The sequence below is a fragment of the Ranitomeya variabilis genome, chromosome 2 (genome assembly GCF_051348905.1).
Source record: "Ranitomeya variabilis isolate aRanVar5 chromosome 2, aRanVar5.hap1, whole genome shotgun sequence".
NCBI lineage: Eukaryota > Metazoa > Chordata > Amphibia > Anura > Dendrobatidae > Ranitomeya > Ranitomeya variabilis.
This window is the reverse complement of record NC_135233.1, coordinates 1,115,968,868-1,115,986,813: the sequence shown is the minus strand read 5'-3', so window position 1 is coordinate 1,115,986,813 and position 17,946 is coordinate 1,115,968,868. Positions and strand designations below refer to the sequence as shown.

Genomic DNA, 17,946 nt, shown 5'->3' with positions numbered 1-17,946 from the left:
AAGAAGGAGAGTAATGGGATGCTACGGGTCGCTGCTGGGAATCATATTCTCTGGATTACAGTCACTAAACACGCCAGTCCACCTCTGACTGTTGCCGTGGGTGACTGCACCAGTGTGTTAATGTCTCTATACTCATAGCTTTATACAGTACACGATATCCTTCAGTTTATAGTCACTAAACATGCCAGTCCTCCTCTGACATGTTACCGTGGGTGACTGCACCAGTGTGTTAATGTCTCTATACTCATAGCTTTATACAGTACACGATATCCTTCAGTTTATAGTCACTAAACATGCCAGTCCTCCTCTGACATGTTACCGTGGGTGACTGCACCGCAGTGCACACTGTGGGTGCCAGGCGTCTCAGCTCCCCTGGCTGCTTGGCTCTGCTTGTTTGTGTTGCCTCACACAGGAGCTCTGCAGACCTGACTGCTTTGCCCTGTAGCACACACCAGTGACTCTGACCCTGACACACCCAAACCCCTTTACTGCAGGGATTTTATCTGGGATCTGTGGCCTTCAGCCACATGGAAAACCTGGGCCTGGAATGAAACGGACTGCACGACTACCACCCTGCAGTCTGTTTCAAAGTGAGCTGGACTGCAGAGTGAAGGCAAAAGGGCCAACAAGTACTAAGCATCTCTGGGAACGCCTTCAAGATTGTTGGAAGACCATTCCCGGTCACTACCTCTTAAAGCTCATCAAGAGAATGCCAAGAGTGTGCAAAGCAGTCATCAAAGCAAAAGGTGGCTACTGTGAAGAACCTAGAATATAAGACATAATTTCAGTTGTTTCACACTTTTTTGTTAAGTATATAATTCCACATGTTAATTCATAGTTTTGATGCCTTCAGTGTGAATGTACAATATTCATAGTCATGAAAATACAGAAAAATCTTTAAATGAGAAGGTGTGTCCAAACTTTTGGTCTGTACTGTGTATATATTGTGATGCAGTGACCCATGTTACAGCCAGTGGGTGCTGTGTGTGCGCTTCAGGATGCGCTTGGAGGCATAATTATGATGGTGCATTAGGGACTGGCATTATTGTAAATGGCCGGTATGTGTCGCAGAGGTTCTCTGCTCTGTATGCCCCAAATTATATGGTTATACTGGGACTTGGAGTTCCACAAGTGTTGTCTTTACTTATAAGTGGGGCTTATAGGGTTAGTCAAAGAGCTGGGCGGGAATTGGCTAACCACACATGCACCACCCATCCATTGGGGGTGGTTACAACCATATAATGTGACTGAGGTCAGGAGACATGTTGAGAGTGTGTGGATCTGTTTGGTCCATGTGCAAGGTCCCGGAAGCCTATTTGCTGGGAGTGATATCTCCCTGAATAGCACGTGGTGGGGCTTTGGTACTGGTGGCCTGGGTGTTGGACGAATGTCCTGAATAGCACCCGGACTGGCCACATGTGTGTGCAGAGCCTGGGATGGCCCTACACTGAGAAAGACGCTGTCCTGTTGAGGACCTTGGACTGACGTGGAGTCAGCCTGTGGTCAGGAGCTCCTGAGAGGTAACCCCGAGTATGGGGAAAGAACTATGTGCACTGAGAAAGGACAGTTACTGAACTGCCCGGTGACTGGAGAGACACAGGCTTGACTAGTGAATGGTTTGTAAAGCCATAGTTGATGAAGTAATGGACTTTGTGTAAGCTGGAGATGAGCAACCGGGCTTATGGTACGGTTTATGATGCTTAATAGTGATGAGCGAGTGTACTCGTTGCTTGGGTTTTCCCGAGCATGCTTGTGTGACCTCCGAGTATTTGTTAGTGCTCAGAGATTTCGTTTTCATCGCAGCAGCAGAATGATTTACAGCTATTAGCCAGGCTGAGTACATGTGAGGATTCCCTAGCAACCAGGCAACCCCCACATGTTCTTAGCCTGACTAATAGCTTTAAATCATTCAGCTGAGTCAATGAAGACTTAATCTCCGAACACTAACAAATACTAGAGCGTGCTCGGGAAAACCCGAGCAATGAGTATATTCGCTCATCACTAGTGTTTAAATAAACCATATGGACTGTTTTGTGTGAAAAACCATGCCTGATTATGTCAATCCACTGCCAAGCGAATGTTCCCCAACACAAACAGTAGGTGCAATGCCACTATACAGTCATATGAAAAAGTTTGGGCAACCCTATTAATCTTAAGCTTAATGTTTTATAAAAATAGTTTTTTTTTTTGCAGCAGCTATTTCAGTTTCATATATCTAATGACTGTTGGACACAGTAATGTTTCTGCCTTGAAATGAGGTTTATTGTACTAACAGAAAATGTGCAATCTGCATTCAAACAAAATTTGACAGGTGCATAAGTATGGGCACCCTTATCATTTTCTTGTTTTAAATACTCCTACCTACTTTTTACTGACTTACTAAAGCACTTTTTTTGGTTTTGTTGGTTTTGTAACCTCATTGAGCTGTGAACTTCATAGCTAGGTGTATGCAATCATGAGAAAAGCTACTTAAAGTGGCCACTTGCAAGTTGTTCTCCTGTTTGAATCTCCTCTGAAGAGTGGCATCATGGGCTCCTCAAAACAGCTGTCAAATGATCTGAAAACAAAGATTATTCAACATAGTTGTTCAGGGGAAGGATACAAAAAGCTGTCTCGGAGATTTAACCTGTCAATTTCCACTGTGAGGAACATAGTCAGGAAATGGAAGAACACAGGTACAGTTCCTGTTAAGGCCAGAAGTGGCAGGCCAAGAAAAACATCAGAAAGGCAGAGAAGAATGGTGAGATCATAGTAACATAGTAACATAGTTATTAAGGTTGAAGGAAGACTTTAAGTCCATCTAGTTCAACCCATAGCCTAACCTAACATGCCCTAACATGTTGATCCAGGGGAAGGCAAAAAAAAACCATGTGGTAAGAGTAATCTCCACCATGGGGAAAAAAATTCCTTCCCGACTCCACATACGGCAATCAGACTAGTTCCCTGGATCAACGCCTTATCAAAGAATCTAATATATATACCCTGTAACATTATACTTTTCCAGAAAGGCATCCAGTCCCCTCTTAAATTTAAGTAACGAATCACTCATTACAACATCATACGGCAGAGAGTTCCATAGTCTCACTGCTCTTACAGTAAAGAATCCGCGTCTGTTATTATGCTTAAACCTTTTTTCCTCCAGACGTAGAGAATGCCCCCTTGTCCCTGTCTCAGGTCTATGATTAAAAAGATCATCAGAAAGGTCTTTGTACTGTCCCCTCATATATTTATACATTAAAATAAGATCACCCCTTAGCCTTTGTTTTTCCAAACTAAATAGCCCCAAGTGTAATAACCTATCTTGGTATTGCAGACCCCCCAGTCCTCTAATAACCTTGGTCGCTCTTCTCTGCACCCGCTCTAGTTCAGCTATGTCTTTCTTATACACCGGAGACCAGAACTGTGCACAGTATTCTAAGTGTGGTCGCACTAGTGACTTGTATAGAGGTAAAATTATGTTCTCCTCATGAGCATCTATGCCTCTTTTAATGCATCCCATTATTTTATTTGCCTTTGTAGCAGCTGCCTGACACTGGCCACTGAATATGAGTTTGTCATCCACCCATACACCCAGTCATTTTCATTGACGGTTTTGCCCAGAGTTTTAGAATTAAGCACATAGTTATACATCTTATTACTTCTACCCAAGTGCATGACCTTACATTTATCCCCATTAAAGCTCATTTGCCATTTATCAGCCCAAGCTTCTAGATTACATAAATCATCCTGTAATATAAAATTGTCCTCCCCTGTATTGATTACCCTGCAGAGTTTTGTGTCATCTGCAAATATTGAAATTCTACTCTGAATGCCCCCTACAAGGTCATTAATAAATATGTTAAAAAGAAGAGGGCCCAATACTGACCCCTGTGGTACCCCACTGCTAACCGCGACCCAGTCCGAGCGTGCTCCATTAATAATCACCCTTTGTTTCCTATCCCTGAGCCAGCTCTCAATCCACTTACACATATTTTCCCCTCTCCCCATTATTCTCATTTTATGTAACAACCTTTTGTGTGGCACCGTATCAAAAGCTTTTGAAAAGTCCATATACACTACATCCACTGGGCTCCCTTGGTCCAGTCCGGAACTTACCTCTTCATAGAAGCTGATCAAATTAGTCTGACATGAACGGTCCGTAGTAAACCCGTGCTGATACTGGGTCATGAGGTTATTCCTCTTCAGATCAGTGAAGGACAATCCTCAGACCACCTCCAGAGAGCTGCAGCATCAACTTGCTGCAGATGGTGTCACTGTGCATCGGTCAACTATACAACGCACTGTGTTTTTTTGCCGCCATGCATAACGCCTTTTTGTATTACCAAACAACTCAATCTTGGTTTCATCAGTCCACAGGACCTTCTTCCAAAAAGAAATTGGCTTCTCCAAACGTGCGTTTGCATACCTCAGCCGACTCTGTTTGTGGCGTGCTTGCAGAAACGTCTTCTTTCGCATCACTCTCCCATACAGCTTCTCCTTGTGCAAAGTGCGTTGTATAGTTGACTGATGCACAGTGACACCATCTGCAGCAAGTTGATGCTGCAGCTGTCTCGAGGTGGTCTGAGGATTGTCCTTGACTGATCTCACCATTCTTCTTCTCTGCCTTTCTGATGTTTTTCTTGGCCTGCCACTTCTGGCCTTAACAAGAACTGTACCTGTGTTCTTCCATTTCCTTACTATGTTCCTCACAGTGGAAATTGACAGGTTAAATCTCTGAGACAGCTTTTTGTATCCTTCCCCTGAACAACTATGTTGAATAATCTTTGTTTTCAGATCATTTGACAGTTGTTTTGAGGAGCCCATGATGCCACTCTTCAGAGGAGATTCAAACAGGAGAACAACTTGCAAGTGGCCACTTTAAGTAGCTTTTCTCATGATTGCATACACCTGGCTATGAAGTTCAAAGCTCAATGAGGTTACAAAACCATAAAAAGTGCTTTAGTATGTCAGTAAAAAGTAGGTAGGAGTATTTAAAACAAGAAAATGATAAGGGTGCCCATACTTATGCACCTGTCAAATTTTGTTTGAATGCAGATTGCACATTTTCTGTTAGTACAATAAACCTCATTTCAAGGCAGAAACATTACTGTGTATAACAGTTATTAGATATATGAAACTGAAATAGCTGTTGCAAAAAAAACAATTTTTATAAAACATTAAGCTTAAGATTAATAGGGGTGCCCAAACTTTTTCATATGACTGTATGTATATATATATATATATATATATATATATATATATATATATATATAACAGATTATGCACATATATGAAACAGATTATGGACGGCTTTGTAGGTCATTGTTAGTGGTTGGTTTAAACCAAATTTGCTGGGGGTTTGGAAGCCAATGAGAAGATTTGTAGAGTGGAAAGTGGAGATTTAACAAGGTGGGGTAGATTAATCGGGCATCTTAGTTAAGGACGGACTGCAGAGGTGCTAGATTGTTAGCAGGGAGGCCACAGAAGAGGGAGTTGATGAGGGCATGCACCACCATTTTAGTAGATTTGAGATTGAGGAAAATACTGATTCTGGAAATATTTTGATATGAGGTGTATGGAGCGGAGCCGTGTGTGTACAAGGTGTATGGAGCAGAGCCGTGTGTGTACGAGGTGTATGGAGCGGAGCCGTGTGTGTACGAGGTGTATGGAGCGGAGTGCGTGTGTACGGAGCGGAGCCATGTGCAAAGTGTACGGAGTGCAGCCGCGTGTGTAGGAGTAGCTATGTGTGGCCATTATATGGTATGAAGTATCATGTGCGGCCATTATACAGTATGGAGCATCATGTGCTGTCATTATACAGTATGGAGCATCATGTGGGGCCATTATACAGTATGGAGCATCATGTGCGGTCATTATACGGTATGGAGCATCATGTGCAGTAATTATACGGTGTGGAGCATCATGTGCAGCCAGTATACAGTATGGAGCATCATGTGCAGCCAGTATACAGTATGGAGCATCATGTGCGGTCATTATACAGTATGGAGCATCATGTGCGGCCAGTATACAGTATGGAGCATCATGTGCGGCCAGTATACAGTATGGAGCATCATGTGCAGTCATTATACGGTATGGAGCATCATGTGTGGTCATTATACAGTATGGAGCATCATGTGCGGTCATTATACAGTATGGAGCATCATGTGCGGCCAGTATACAGTATGGAGCATCATGTGCGGCCAGTATACAGTATGGAGCATCATGTGCAGTCATTATACGGTATGGAGCATCATGTGTGGTCATTATACAGTATGGAGCATCATGTGCGGTCATTATACAGTATGGAGCATCATGTGCGGCCAGTATACAGTATGGAGCATCATGTGCGGCCAGTATACGGTATGGAGCATCATGTGTGGTCATTATACAGTATGGAGCATCATGTGCGGTCATTATACAGTATGGAGCATCATGTGCGGTCATTATACGGTATGCAGCATCATGTGCAGTCATTATACAGTACTGATCATGTACAGCCAGTATACAGTATGGAGCATCATGTGCGGTCATTATACGGTATGGAGCATCATGTGCGGTCATTATACAGTATGGAGCATCATGTGCGGTCATTATACAGTATGGAGCATCATGTGCGGTCATTATACGGTATGCAGCATCATGTGCAGTCATTATACAGTACTGAGCATCATGTACAGCCAGTATACAGTATGGAGCATCATGTGCGGTCATTATACGGTATGGAGCATCATGTGCGGTCATTATACAGTATGGAGCATCATGTGCGGTCATTATACAGTATGGAGCATCATGTGCGGTCATTATACAGTATGGAGCATCATGTGCGGTCATTATACAGTATGGAGCATCATGTGCGGTCATTATACAGTATGGAGCATCATGTGGGGTCATTATACAGTATGGAGCATCATGTGGGGTCATTATACAGTATGGAGCATCATGTGCGGTCATTATACAGTATGGAGCATCATGTGTGGCCATTATACAGTATGGAGCATCATGTGTTGCCATGATACAGTATGGAGCATCATGTGGGGTCATTATACAGTATGGAGCATCATGTGCCGTCATTATACAGTATGGAGCATCATGTGGGGTCATTATACAGTATGGAGCATCATGTGGGGTCATTATACAGTATGGAGCATCATGTGGGGTCATTATATAGTATGGAGCATCATGTGGGGTCATTATACAGTATGGAGCATCATGTGTGGTCATTATACAGTATGGAGCATCATGTGCAGCCAGTATACAGTATGGAGCATCATGTGCGGTCATTATACAGTATGGAGCATCATGTGCGGTCATTATACAGTATGGAGCATCATGTGCGGTCATTATACAGTATGGAGCATCATGTGGGGTCATTATACAGTATGGAGCATCATGTGCGGTCATTATACAGTATGGAGCATCATGTGTGGCCATTATACAGTATGGAGCATCATGTGTTGCCATGATACAGTATGGAGCATCATGTGGGGTCATTATACAGTATGGAGCATCATGTGCGGTCATTATACAGTATGGAGCATCATGTGGGGTCATTATACAGTATGGAGCATCATGTGGGGTCATTATACAGTATGGAGCATCATGTGGGGTCATTATATAGTATGGAGCATCATGTGGGGTCATTATACAGTATGGAGCATCATGTGTGGTCATTATACAGTATGGAGCATCATGTGCGGTCATTATACAGTATGGAGCATCATGTGCGGTCATTATACAGTATGGAGCATCATGTGCGGTCATTATACAATATGGAGCATCATGTGTGGCCATTATACAGTATGGAGCATCATGTGCAGTCGTTATACAGTATGAAGCATCATGTGTGGCCATTATACAGTATGGAGCACTGTGTGGCCATATTTTTTGTTTATAATTATTGTATATGAAACAGTGTGATCAGCAGTGCTAAATGGGTGTGGTTGGGACGTGGATATGGGTGTGACTAATTATGAATGGGTGTGGTCAGAGGCGTGGCCTAAAATTTGCCCCACTTTGTCCCTCTTTCCCATCTTCAAAAGTTGGGAGGTATGGGTTAGATGAGAGGGAGGAAAGAGGAGTTAAGTTTTTTCCGCCTTTTGCTTTAGGTAGAGGGGAATAGGATCATAAGGATGATAGACACTTTGGAATTCTGGACAGCAGAGAGGTGGCGTCTGGGCCAGAGAGGTAAATCTGTGTTATCAGCATATAGGTGGTACTGAAGCCATGGGACTTTGAGATATCTAAGGCATAAATGGAGAAGAAAAAGGGTCCAGGGGCAGAGCCTTAGGGACACCAAAAGAGAGGGAGGGATGAGGAGGTAATATGGGAATGGGAGACCCTAAATATGGATTTAGTCAGGTATGAGGAGATCCAGGAGAGGACAAAGTCTGTGATACCAAGGGAAGCGTGGATCTGTAGTAGAAGCCAGTGGTCGACTGTGTCAAAGGCAGAGGACAAGTCTAGAAGAATAGAGAATTGTCTGTTCGCCTTGACCTTAGGGTTAGTGGAGTGTTGGTGATGGAAGCTGGATTTTAGGTTGTCTTAGAGTAGGTTAGATGAGAGGTGGGAGGAAAGTTCAATCTGGACGTTATATTCGAGGGGTTTGGAGCTGAACGAAAGCAGTGATATGGTATGATATCTGGACGTAGAGGTCAGGTCAAGGGGTTTTCTTCAGGATAGATCTGATTGTTGCCAGTTTTGAAAGTAAAAGGGAAGTTACCAAAAGTTAAGGTTGAAGTGATGAGTTAGGGCCGGGATAAGCGTGGTGGTGAGGTTGACTAGGAGATGGGATGGAAGTCATGTGCACAAGTGGTGATGCATGATATGAAGAGAAAGTTGCAGGGGACAGTGGTGGACAGAGGAGGGAGGTAAAAGTGTTGAGTTACTTTTTTGGGTTGTGGGATAAAGAAGATCTGAGAGTTGTTCAGTATTCCTGTTTAGCAGAGGTAAGGGCCAACTTGAATGTGAGTATTGCTTGTATGAATACGGTCCTGTCTTCCTGTGGGTGCGTTTTCTTCCAGCACAGCTCTGCAACCTTGGACGCTTGGCAAAGCTTTTTTGTTAGGTTGCTGTGCAAGGTTTGCCTATCGATCTGTAGCCTTCTGTTGTGTTTTGAGAGGAGCAACTGACTGAACAGCTGATGACACTGTGGCATTGTAGAAAATGGTGGCGCTGTCTGTGTCATGGAATGAAGATAATGGAGGACTGCAATAGCAGTGAGTCCCAGATTGTCAAAGTGTGAGATGTTTCTGCGGGGAAGTGCAAGCTGTTTGACTTGGGGGGAGGGGCGGTGCAGGTGAAGAGAACAGTAATTAAAATGTGCTTAGAAGGTGATGAGATATGGGGAGAGGTAAGGTTCTAAGGTTAAACCGGGAACAGAGGCTGAAGACTAGGTCTAGTATATGTCTGTGTGGGTGGCTGTAGAGGACCATTGTCATTGCACAAGACCAAATGATGAAGTAAGTGACGAAAGTTTGGAGGCTGCAGGTTGATTGTTTAATGGGGATATTGAAATCGCAAATGATGATGGTGGGAATGTCAGAAGAAAGACATCACATGAGTAATTTTTTTAGCGATTACTTTGATTTTTCTCAGAACATTTCACTATAATAGATTTTCAGAAGTCTTATCACCACTCTATCACGATGCTGGCAGCCAAAAACCACAAGAGTCTAGTGACCTAACATCAGTCTCCTTGCTCTGGAGTCGGTTATTAGATTGTGATGTGTTTTACAATCGTTTACCGTGTCTTACTTTGTCAATAATTGCACTTTTCTACCTGACTTGAAATTTTTATGAACTTTTGTTACGTTAAATATAATGATTAAAATACCTGTATAATTTTAAAAGTTCTATTAAAATAATGTTCTATTCTTGGCAGATGATTGGACCAGGAGTTCAGAGGAACATGCGATGTCTTCAGATTTTAATGCAGACAATAGTGGATTCACTCAAGATGCAAATGAAGAGCATGTCATTCTCCCAGATGTCCCTGAAGCCACTCACAGCACCGATTTGGCATCTGATCTTTGTAATGAAGTCCTATCTTCTGATTCATTACAATCTCCTATGGAAAATAGAACTCACATAAGAGGAGCCCACTCAGGGCAGAAGCCATATTCCTGTTCAGATTGTGGTGAATGTTTTACCCTAAAAACAACTCTTCTTGTACATCAAATAAGCCACACCGGAGAGAAGTTATATTCGTGTTCAGAATGTAGGAAAACGTTCACTCTGAAATCAAATCTTGTTGCACATGAGAGGATTCACAGAGCAGAGAAGCCGTATTCATGTTCAGAATGTGGGAAATGTTTTACTCTGAAACCAAATCTTGTTATACATGAGAGAATTCACACAGGAGAGAAGCCGTATTCATGTTCAGAATGTGGGAAATGTTTTACACTGGAATCAAATCTTTTAACACATGAGAGAATTCACACCGGAGAAAAGTTGTATTCATGTTCAGAATGTGAGAAATCCTTTTCTCTGAAAGCAAGTCTTGTTGCACATGAGAAAATTCACACAGGAGAGCAGTTGTATTCATGTCCAGAATGTTGGAAATGGTTTACTATCAAATCAAGTCTTATCAGACATCAAAAGCTTCACACAGGGGCAAAGCCATTTTCATGCTCCGAATGTGGGAAGTGTTTTAGTTTGAAATCAAATCTTGTTGCACATCAGAGAAGTCACACAGGTGAAAAGTCTTATTCTTGTCCTGAATGTGGGAAATGTTTCACTGTGAAATCAAGTCTTGTTAGACATCTGAAAAGTCACACAGGAGAGAAGCCGTACTCATGTTCAGAATGTGGGAAATGTTTTACTGTGAAATCGAGTCTTGTTACTCACGTGAGAACTCACGCACAAGAGCACTCACAGCAGATAATGTATTTTAATGACCAGAATGAGGAAAATATTTTAGCATGAAATCCACTTTTTTTTAAACAACAAAGAGCTCTTGTAGGGGAGAAGCCACATTCATGCTAAGAATGTGGAAAATTCTTTACAGGGAAATCTCATCTTGTTAGATATGAGCGAAGTCACACAGGAGCGAATCTGTTTTTTATGGATAGCATAGGGACATTAAGTAGCTAGCAAAGGTTTTAGGCAGGTTTGGTAGAAATGCTACGGAGTAAGAAGCTTTCAAAAATAGGAGTGTGAATTGGTAATTGAAAATAAACAAAAATGCAAAATGAATGAACAAAAGAGAAATCTAAATCCCATCAATATTTGGTGTGAACGCCCTTTGCCTTCATCAATTCTTCATGGTCATTTTTCACCTTTTCATGGTTTTTTAAAGAAACTTGGCAAGGAGGTTGTGTTAAGGATCACAGCCGGGGGGGGGGTCGCTTTCGCTGATCCACCCGCTGTTAACTTTTTGTCAGTGAAATGCAATTCCGCTGCCTCCAGTTGTCAGGACAATACACAATCGTCTGACGACTGATGTATGAGGCTGCAGCTGCTTCCTTTATTAGGCCAGTTTTGGAGGAAATCTCAGTGAGCGTATGGTATATACACCTTCAATTCCAACACATGGAATATACACACAGGTGCCTAAATGAGAATATCATCAAAAAGTAAATTTATTTAAATTCTTCAATACAATAAAATGAAGCTCATATATTACATAGTATTACAAGCAGAGTGATCTATTTCACGTGTTTATTTCTGTTAATGTTGATGATTATGGCATACAGCCAATGAAAACCCAAAAGTCATTATCTCAGTAAATTAGAAGACTTTATAACACCAGCTTGAAAAATGATTTGAACCCCTTAGTGACAGAGCCAATTTGCAGCTTAATGACCAGGCTAATTTTTACAATTCTGACCTCTGTCCTTTTATGTGGTTATAAATCTAGAACGCTTTAACAGATCTCGTTGATTCTGACATTGTTTTTTCGTGACATATTGTACTTGTTAGTGGTAAATTTATTCGATATGACTTGCATTTATTTATGAAACAAACTGAAAATTGGCGAAAAGTTTTGCAATTTTCAAATGCCCTTAAATCGGAGAGATTTGTCACAAAAAATTCTTAATACCGTTTATACTCGAGTATAAGCGACCCGAGTATAAGCCGAGACCCCTAATTTTGCCACAAAAAAACTAGGAAAATTTAATCACTCGAATATAAGCCTAGGGTAGGAAATGCAGCAACTACTGGTAAATTTCAAAAATAAAAATAGATACCAATAAAAGTAAAATTAATTGAGACATCAGTAGGTTAAGTGTTTTTGAATATCCATATTGAATCAGGAGCCCCATCTAATGCTCCATACAGTTTATGATGCTCCATATTAAAATATGCCCCATATTATGCTGCACAAACGTTAAGGGTATGTGCACACGTTGCGGATTCTCTGCGGATCCGCAGCGTTTTTTGAGGTGCAGAAACGCTGCAGATCCGCAATTGATTTACAGTACAATGTAAATCAGTGAGAAAAAAAAAATGCTGTGCACACTTTGCGGAAAATCCGCTGCAGAAATGCTGCGGTTTAAAAGAAGTAGCATGTCACTTATTTTTTGTGAATCTGCAGCGTTTTTGTACCCATTCCATTATAGAAAACCGCAGGGGTAAAAACCGCAGCAAATCCGCAAGAAAACCGCAGCAAAAAACGCTGCGGAACCGCACTAGAAACCGCAGGAGCGTTTTCTGCCAGGAGAGGCAGAATCCGCACCAGAAATTCCTAAGCCTAATCCGCAATGTGTGCACATAGCCTAATAATGGCCCCATAAGATGCTCGATAGAAAATGTGCCCCATACAATGAGGCATAAAGGTTGATGGCCCCATAAGATGCTCCATAGATTTATGCCCCGCTGTTGCTGCGATAAAAAAAATAAATAAATCACATACTCACCTCTCGTCTTTCAGGCCCCCGTTCCATCGCTGTGCGCCGCTCTGTCTTCCGGCTGACTGTTCAGGCAGAGAGCGCACACTAAACATGTCATCGCGCCCTCTCACTTGAACAGTCACAGCTGGAGGATGCGGAAGATGGAGCGGTGCGGAGCGGTGCGCAGCGGTGGAACGGGGACAGGTGAATATCGCGCAATGCTCACCCTCCCCTGTTATACTCACATGCTCCTGGCGCGGTCCCTGCTTCTCACTGACAGATGATCTCCGGGCGCCGGCAGCTTCTTCTTATGTTCAGCGGTCACATCGTACCGCTCATTAAACTAATGAATATGCGGCTCCACCCCTACATTTTTTTTTGGTTAGGCAGTTATAAGGGTTAAAAGTTGACGACCAGCAATTTCTCATTTTTACAACACCATTTTTTTTTTAAGGACCACATCACATTTTGAAGTCACTTTGAGGGGTCTATATGATAGAAAATACCCAAACTTGACACCATTCTAAAAACTACACCCCTCAAGGTGCCCAAAACCACATTCAGGAAGTTTATTAACCCTTTACGTGCTTCACAGGAACGAAAGCATTGTGGAAGGAAAAAATGAACATTTTACTTTTTTTCACAAACATTTTATTTCAGAACCATTTTTTTTATTTTCACCAATGTAATAAGAGAAAATGAACCACAACATTTGTGCAATTTCTCCTGAGTGTGCTTATACTCCATTTGTGGGGGTAAACCACTATTTGGGCGCATGGCAGGGCTCGGAAGGGAAGGAGTGCCGTTTGACTTTTTCAATGTAGAATTGGCTGGAATTGAGATTGGACGCCATGTCGCATTTGGAGAGCCCCTGATGTGCCTAAACAGTGGAAACCCCCCATAAGTGACACCATTTTGGAAACTAGACCACCCAAAGAACTTACCTAGATGTGTGGTGAGCACTTTGAACCCCCAATTGTTTCACTAAAGTTTATAACGTAGAGCCGTGAAAATAAAAAATATTTTTTCCCCACAAAAAAGATCTTTTAGCCCCAATTTTTGTATTTTCCCAAGGGTAACAGGAGAATTTGGACCCCAGAAGTTGTTATCCCATTTGTCCTGAGTACGCTGGTGCACGTCGGGGCTCGGAATGGAAGTAGTGACGTTTTGGAATGCAGACTTTGATGGAATGGTCTGCGGGTGTCATGTTGCATTTGCAGAGCCCCTGATGTGCCTAAACAGTGGAAACCCCCCACAAGCGCATGGCAGAGCTCAGAAGGAAAGGAGCACCGTTTGACATTTTCAACACAGAATTGAGATCGGATGCCATGTCGCGTTTGGAGAGCCCCTGATGTGCCTAAACAGTGGAAACCCCCAATTCAAACTCCAACCCTAACCACAACCCTAACCCCAACACAACCCTAACCCCAACTAACCATAACCTTAATCCTTACCCTAATCCTAACCGTAAACATAATCCAAACCCTAACTTTAGCAGCAACCCTAACTTTAGTCCAACTAACCCTAGTGGATAAATGGCAAAAATATATATTTTTTTATTTCATTATTTTTCCCTATCTAAGGGGGTGATAAAGGGGGGGTTCACTTACTATTTTTTTCATTTTTAACCGAAGATAGTTTATAACCGAAGATAGATTATTAACTGCCACCCCTAATAGTTTATACAGGCCTATTGGGCCCCCACTACAGGTAGCTTATGGCTTCAGGGGTGCAGTAGGGCAAGAGGATCAAAGCTATTACATTTTATGTTTAATCCAGAAAGCTAGGCAGAATGTATAAAAAAAAAATACAAAAGGATTTACAAAGGGAACAAAACAAGACAGTAAATGCAATTGCCGTATATACTCGAGTATAAGCTGAGATTTTCAGCCCATTTTTTGGGGGTTGAAAGAGCCCCTCTCAGCCTATACTCGAGTTGTTGTCCCAGGGGGTCGGAGGGGGAGCAGCAGCTGTCACATACTCACCTGCTCCTGGTGCGGTCCCTCCATGTCCGATGGTCTCTGGGCACCCACAGCTCTTCCTGTGTTCAGCGGTCACGTGGTACCACTCATTAAAGTAATGAATATGGACGCATATTCATTACTTTAATGAGTGGTACGTGACCGCTGAACATAGGAAGATGCCGCCGGCTCCCGGAGACCATCTGACAGTGAGACGCTGCCAGGGACCGCGTTGGGAGCAGGTGAGTATATCAGGGGAGGTGATCAGTGCGCGATATTCACCTTACCCCGTTACACCGCTGGGCGCCGCTCCATCTTCCGTGTCCTCTGCCTGTGACTGTTCAGGTCAGAGGGCGCGATGACATAGTGCATGCCGCCCTCTGCCTGAACAGTCAGAGAGCCGGAAGACAGAGCGGAACGCGGCAGTGGAACGGGGAAGGTGAATATCGCAAGTGCCGGGGGCCTGAGCGATGAGAGGTAAGTAATTTATGGGGCATAATCTATGGAGCATCTTATCGGTCATAATGTACGGAGCATCTTATGGGGCATAATGTATGGATCATCTTATGGGGCATAATGTATGGATCATCTTATGGGGCATAATGTATGGAGCATCTTATGGGGCATAATCTATGGAGCATCTTATGGGGCATAATCTATGGATCATCTTATGGGGCCATCAACCTTTATGCAGCATTATATGGGGCAAATGTTTCTATGGAGCATCTTATGGGGCCATTATTAACCTTTGTGCAGCCTTATATGGGGCGTATTTTGTATGGAGCATCTTATGGGGCCATAATGAACAGTATGGAGCATTATCTGGGGCTCCTGATTCAATATGGATATTAAAAAACAAAAACCCTAACAAAAGTCGGAAATCTATATCCCATAAATATCGGATTGATGGAAACCCCAATACGTGGACCCCACGTTATGATTAAAGGAAGCTCATCCTGGAGACCTCAGTAGACAGCCTGTGTTAATTCCCTGTCCACTGCAGGCAACGTGAACAGTTTTCTCTTATGTTAATTAATTTTCTTACTTCCTAGCCATGCGTAATTTACTCTCTAGCTATGATTGACACGTGGTCCTATTATCAAAACGGGTTTAGATTGTCAGCACTTTCTCCTGGGGATTTGGGGGATTTTAATCATTCTATGACAGACTATTCCAAAAATCTTGATATTATACGGCTCCAGATCCCTGATCTCAAATCATCCAGTATGTCTGGGATCACATGAAGAAACCGAAGGATCAAATAGAAGATCTGGGGTCAGTTCTCCAAGATTTTTGGCACAACCTCCTGCCAAGATCCTCCATAACCTGTGTACAAGTGACGAGATCAAGTTATGGAGGTGAAGGGCGGTCACCAGATACTGATGATGGAGGCGATGAGTGGTCACCAGATACTGATCATGGAGGAGACGGGTGATCACCAGGTACAGATGATGGAGGCGACGGGTGGTCACTAGTGATGAGCGAGTGTACTCGTTGCTCAGGTTTTCTCGAGCACGCTCAGGTGGTCTCCGAGTATTTGTTAGTGTTAGGTGATTTAGTTTTCATCGCCGCAGCTGAATAATTTATATAGTTATATAGTTATTAAGGTTGAAGGAAGACTTTAAGTCCATCTAGTTCAACCCATAGCCTAGCTTGCCCTAACATGTTGATCCAGGGGAAGGCAAAAAAAACCCATGTGGTAAGAGTAATCTCCACCATGGGGAAAAAAATTCCTTCCCGACCCCACATACGGCAATCAGACTAGTTCCCTGGATCAACGCCCTATCAAGGAATCTAATATATATATACCCTGTAACATTATACTTTTCCAGGAAGGTATCCAGTCCCCTCTTAAATTTAATTAATGAATCACTCATTACAACATCATACGGCAGAGAGTTCCATAGTCTCACTGCTCTTACAGTAAAGAATCCGCGTCTGTTATTATGCTTAAACCTTTTTTCCTCCAGACGTAGAGGATGCCCCCTTGTCCCTGTCACTGGTCTATGATTAAAAAGATCAGCAGAAAGGTCTTTGTACTGTCCCCTCATATATTTATACATTAAAATAAGATCACCCCTTAGTCTTCGTTTTTCCAAACTAAATAGCCCCAAGTGTAATAACCTATCTTGGTATTGCAGACCCCCCAGTCCTCTAATAACCTTGGTCGCTCTTCTCTGCACCCGCTCCAGTTCAGCTATGTCTTTCTTATACACCGGAGACCAGAACTGTGCACAGTATTCTAAGTGTGGTCGCACTAGTGACTTGTATAGAGGTAAAATTATGTTCTCCTCATGAGCATCTATGCCTCTTTTACTGCATCCCATTAATTTACAGCTAGTAGCCAGCCTAAGTACATGTGGGGGTTGCCTGGTTACTAGGGAATCCCCACATGTAATCAAGCTGGCTACTAGCTGTAAATCATTCAACTGCGGCAGAGAAAACTAAATCTCCGAACACTAACAAATACTCGGAGACCAGAAATCCCGAGCAACAAGTATACTCCCTCATCACTAGTGGTCACCAGATACTGATGATGGAAGTGATGGGCGGTCACCAGATACTGATGATGGAGGTGACGGGCAGTCACCAGATACTGATGATGGAGGTGACGGGCGGTCACCAGATACTGATGATGGAAGTGACGGGCGGCACCAGATACTGATGATGAAGGTGACGGGCGGTCACCAGATACTGATGATGGATGTGACAGGTGGTCACCAGATACTGATGATGGAGGTGACGGGCGGTCACCAGATACTGATGATGGAGGTGACAGGCGGTCACCAGATACTGATGATGAAGGTGACGGGCGGTCACCAGATACTGATGATGGAGGTGATGGGCGGTCACCAGATACTGATGATGGATGTGACAGGTGGTCACCAGATACTGATGATGGAGGTGACGGGCGGTCACCAGATACTGATGATGGAGGTGACAGGCGGTCACCAGATACTGATGATGAAGGTGACGGGCGGTCACCAGATACTGATGATGGATGTGACAGGTGGTCACCAGATACTGATGATGAAGGTGACGGGCGGTCACCAGATACTGATGATGGATGTGACAGGTGGTCACCAGATACTGATGATGAAGGTGACGGGCGGTCACCAGATACTGATGATGGATGTGACAGGTGGTCACCAGATACTGATGATGGAGGTGACGGG

General features: G+C 43.1%; 1 protein-coding gene across 1 annotated transcript in view; it reads left to right on the top strand.

Annotated features, from left to right (window-relative positions):
* Positions 1–17,578, top strand: part of LOC143808899 (uncharacterized) — a 143,625-nt gene extending 126,047 nt beyond the window's left edge. Inside the window, exon 6 of the mRNA XM_077292080.1 lies at positions 9,860–17,578. Coding sequence (XP_077148195.1) covers positions 9,860–10,902 — 1,043 coding nt within the window. The 3' untranslated portion in view covers positions 10,903–17,578. The remainder of the gene's footprint in view (positions 1–9,859) is intronic.
* The last annotated feature ends 368 nt before the right edge of the window (positions 17,579–17,946 follow it).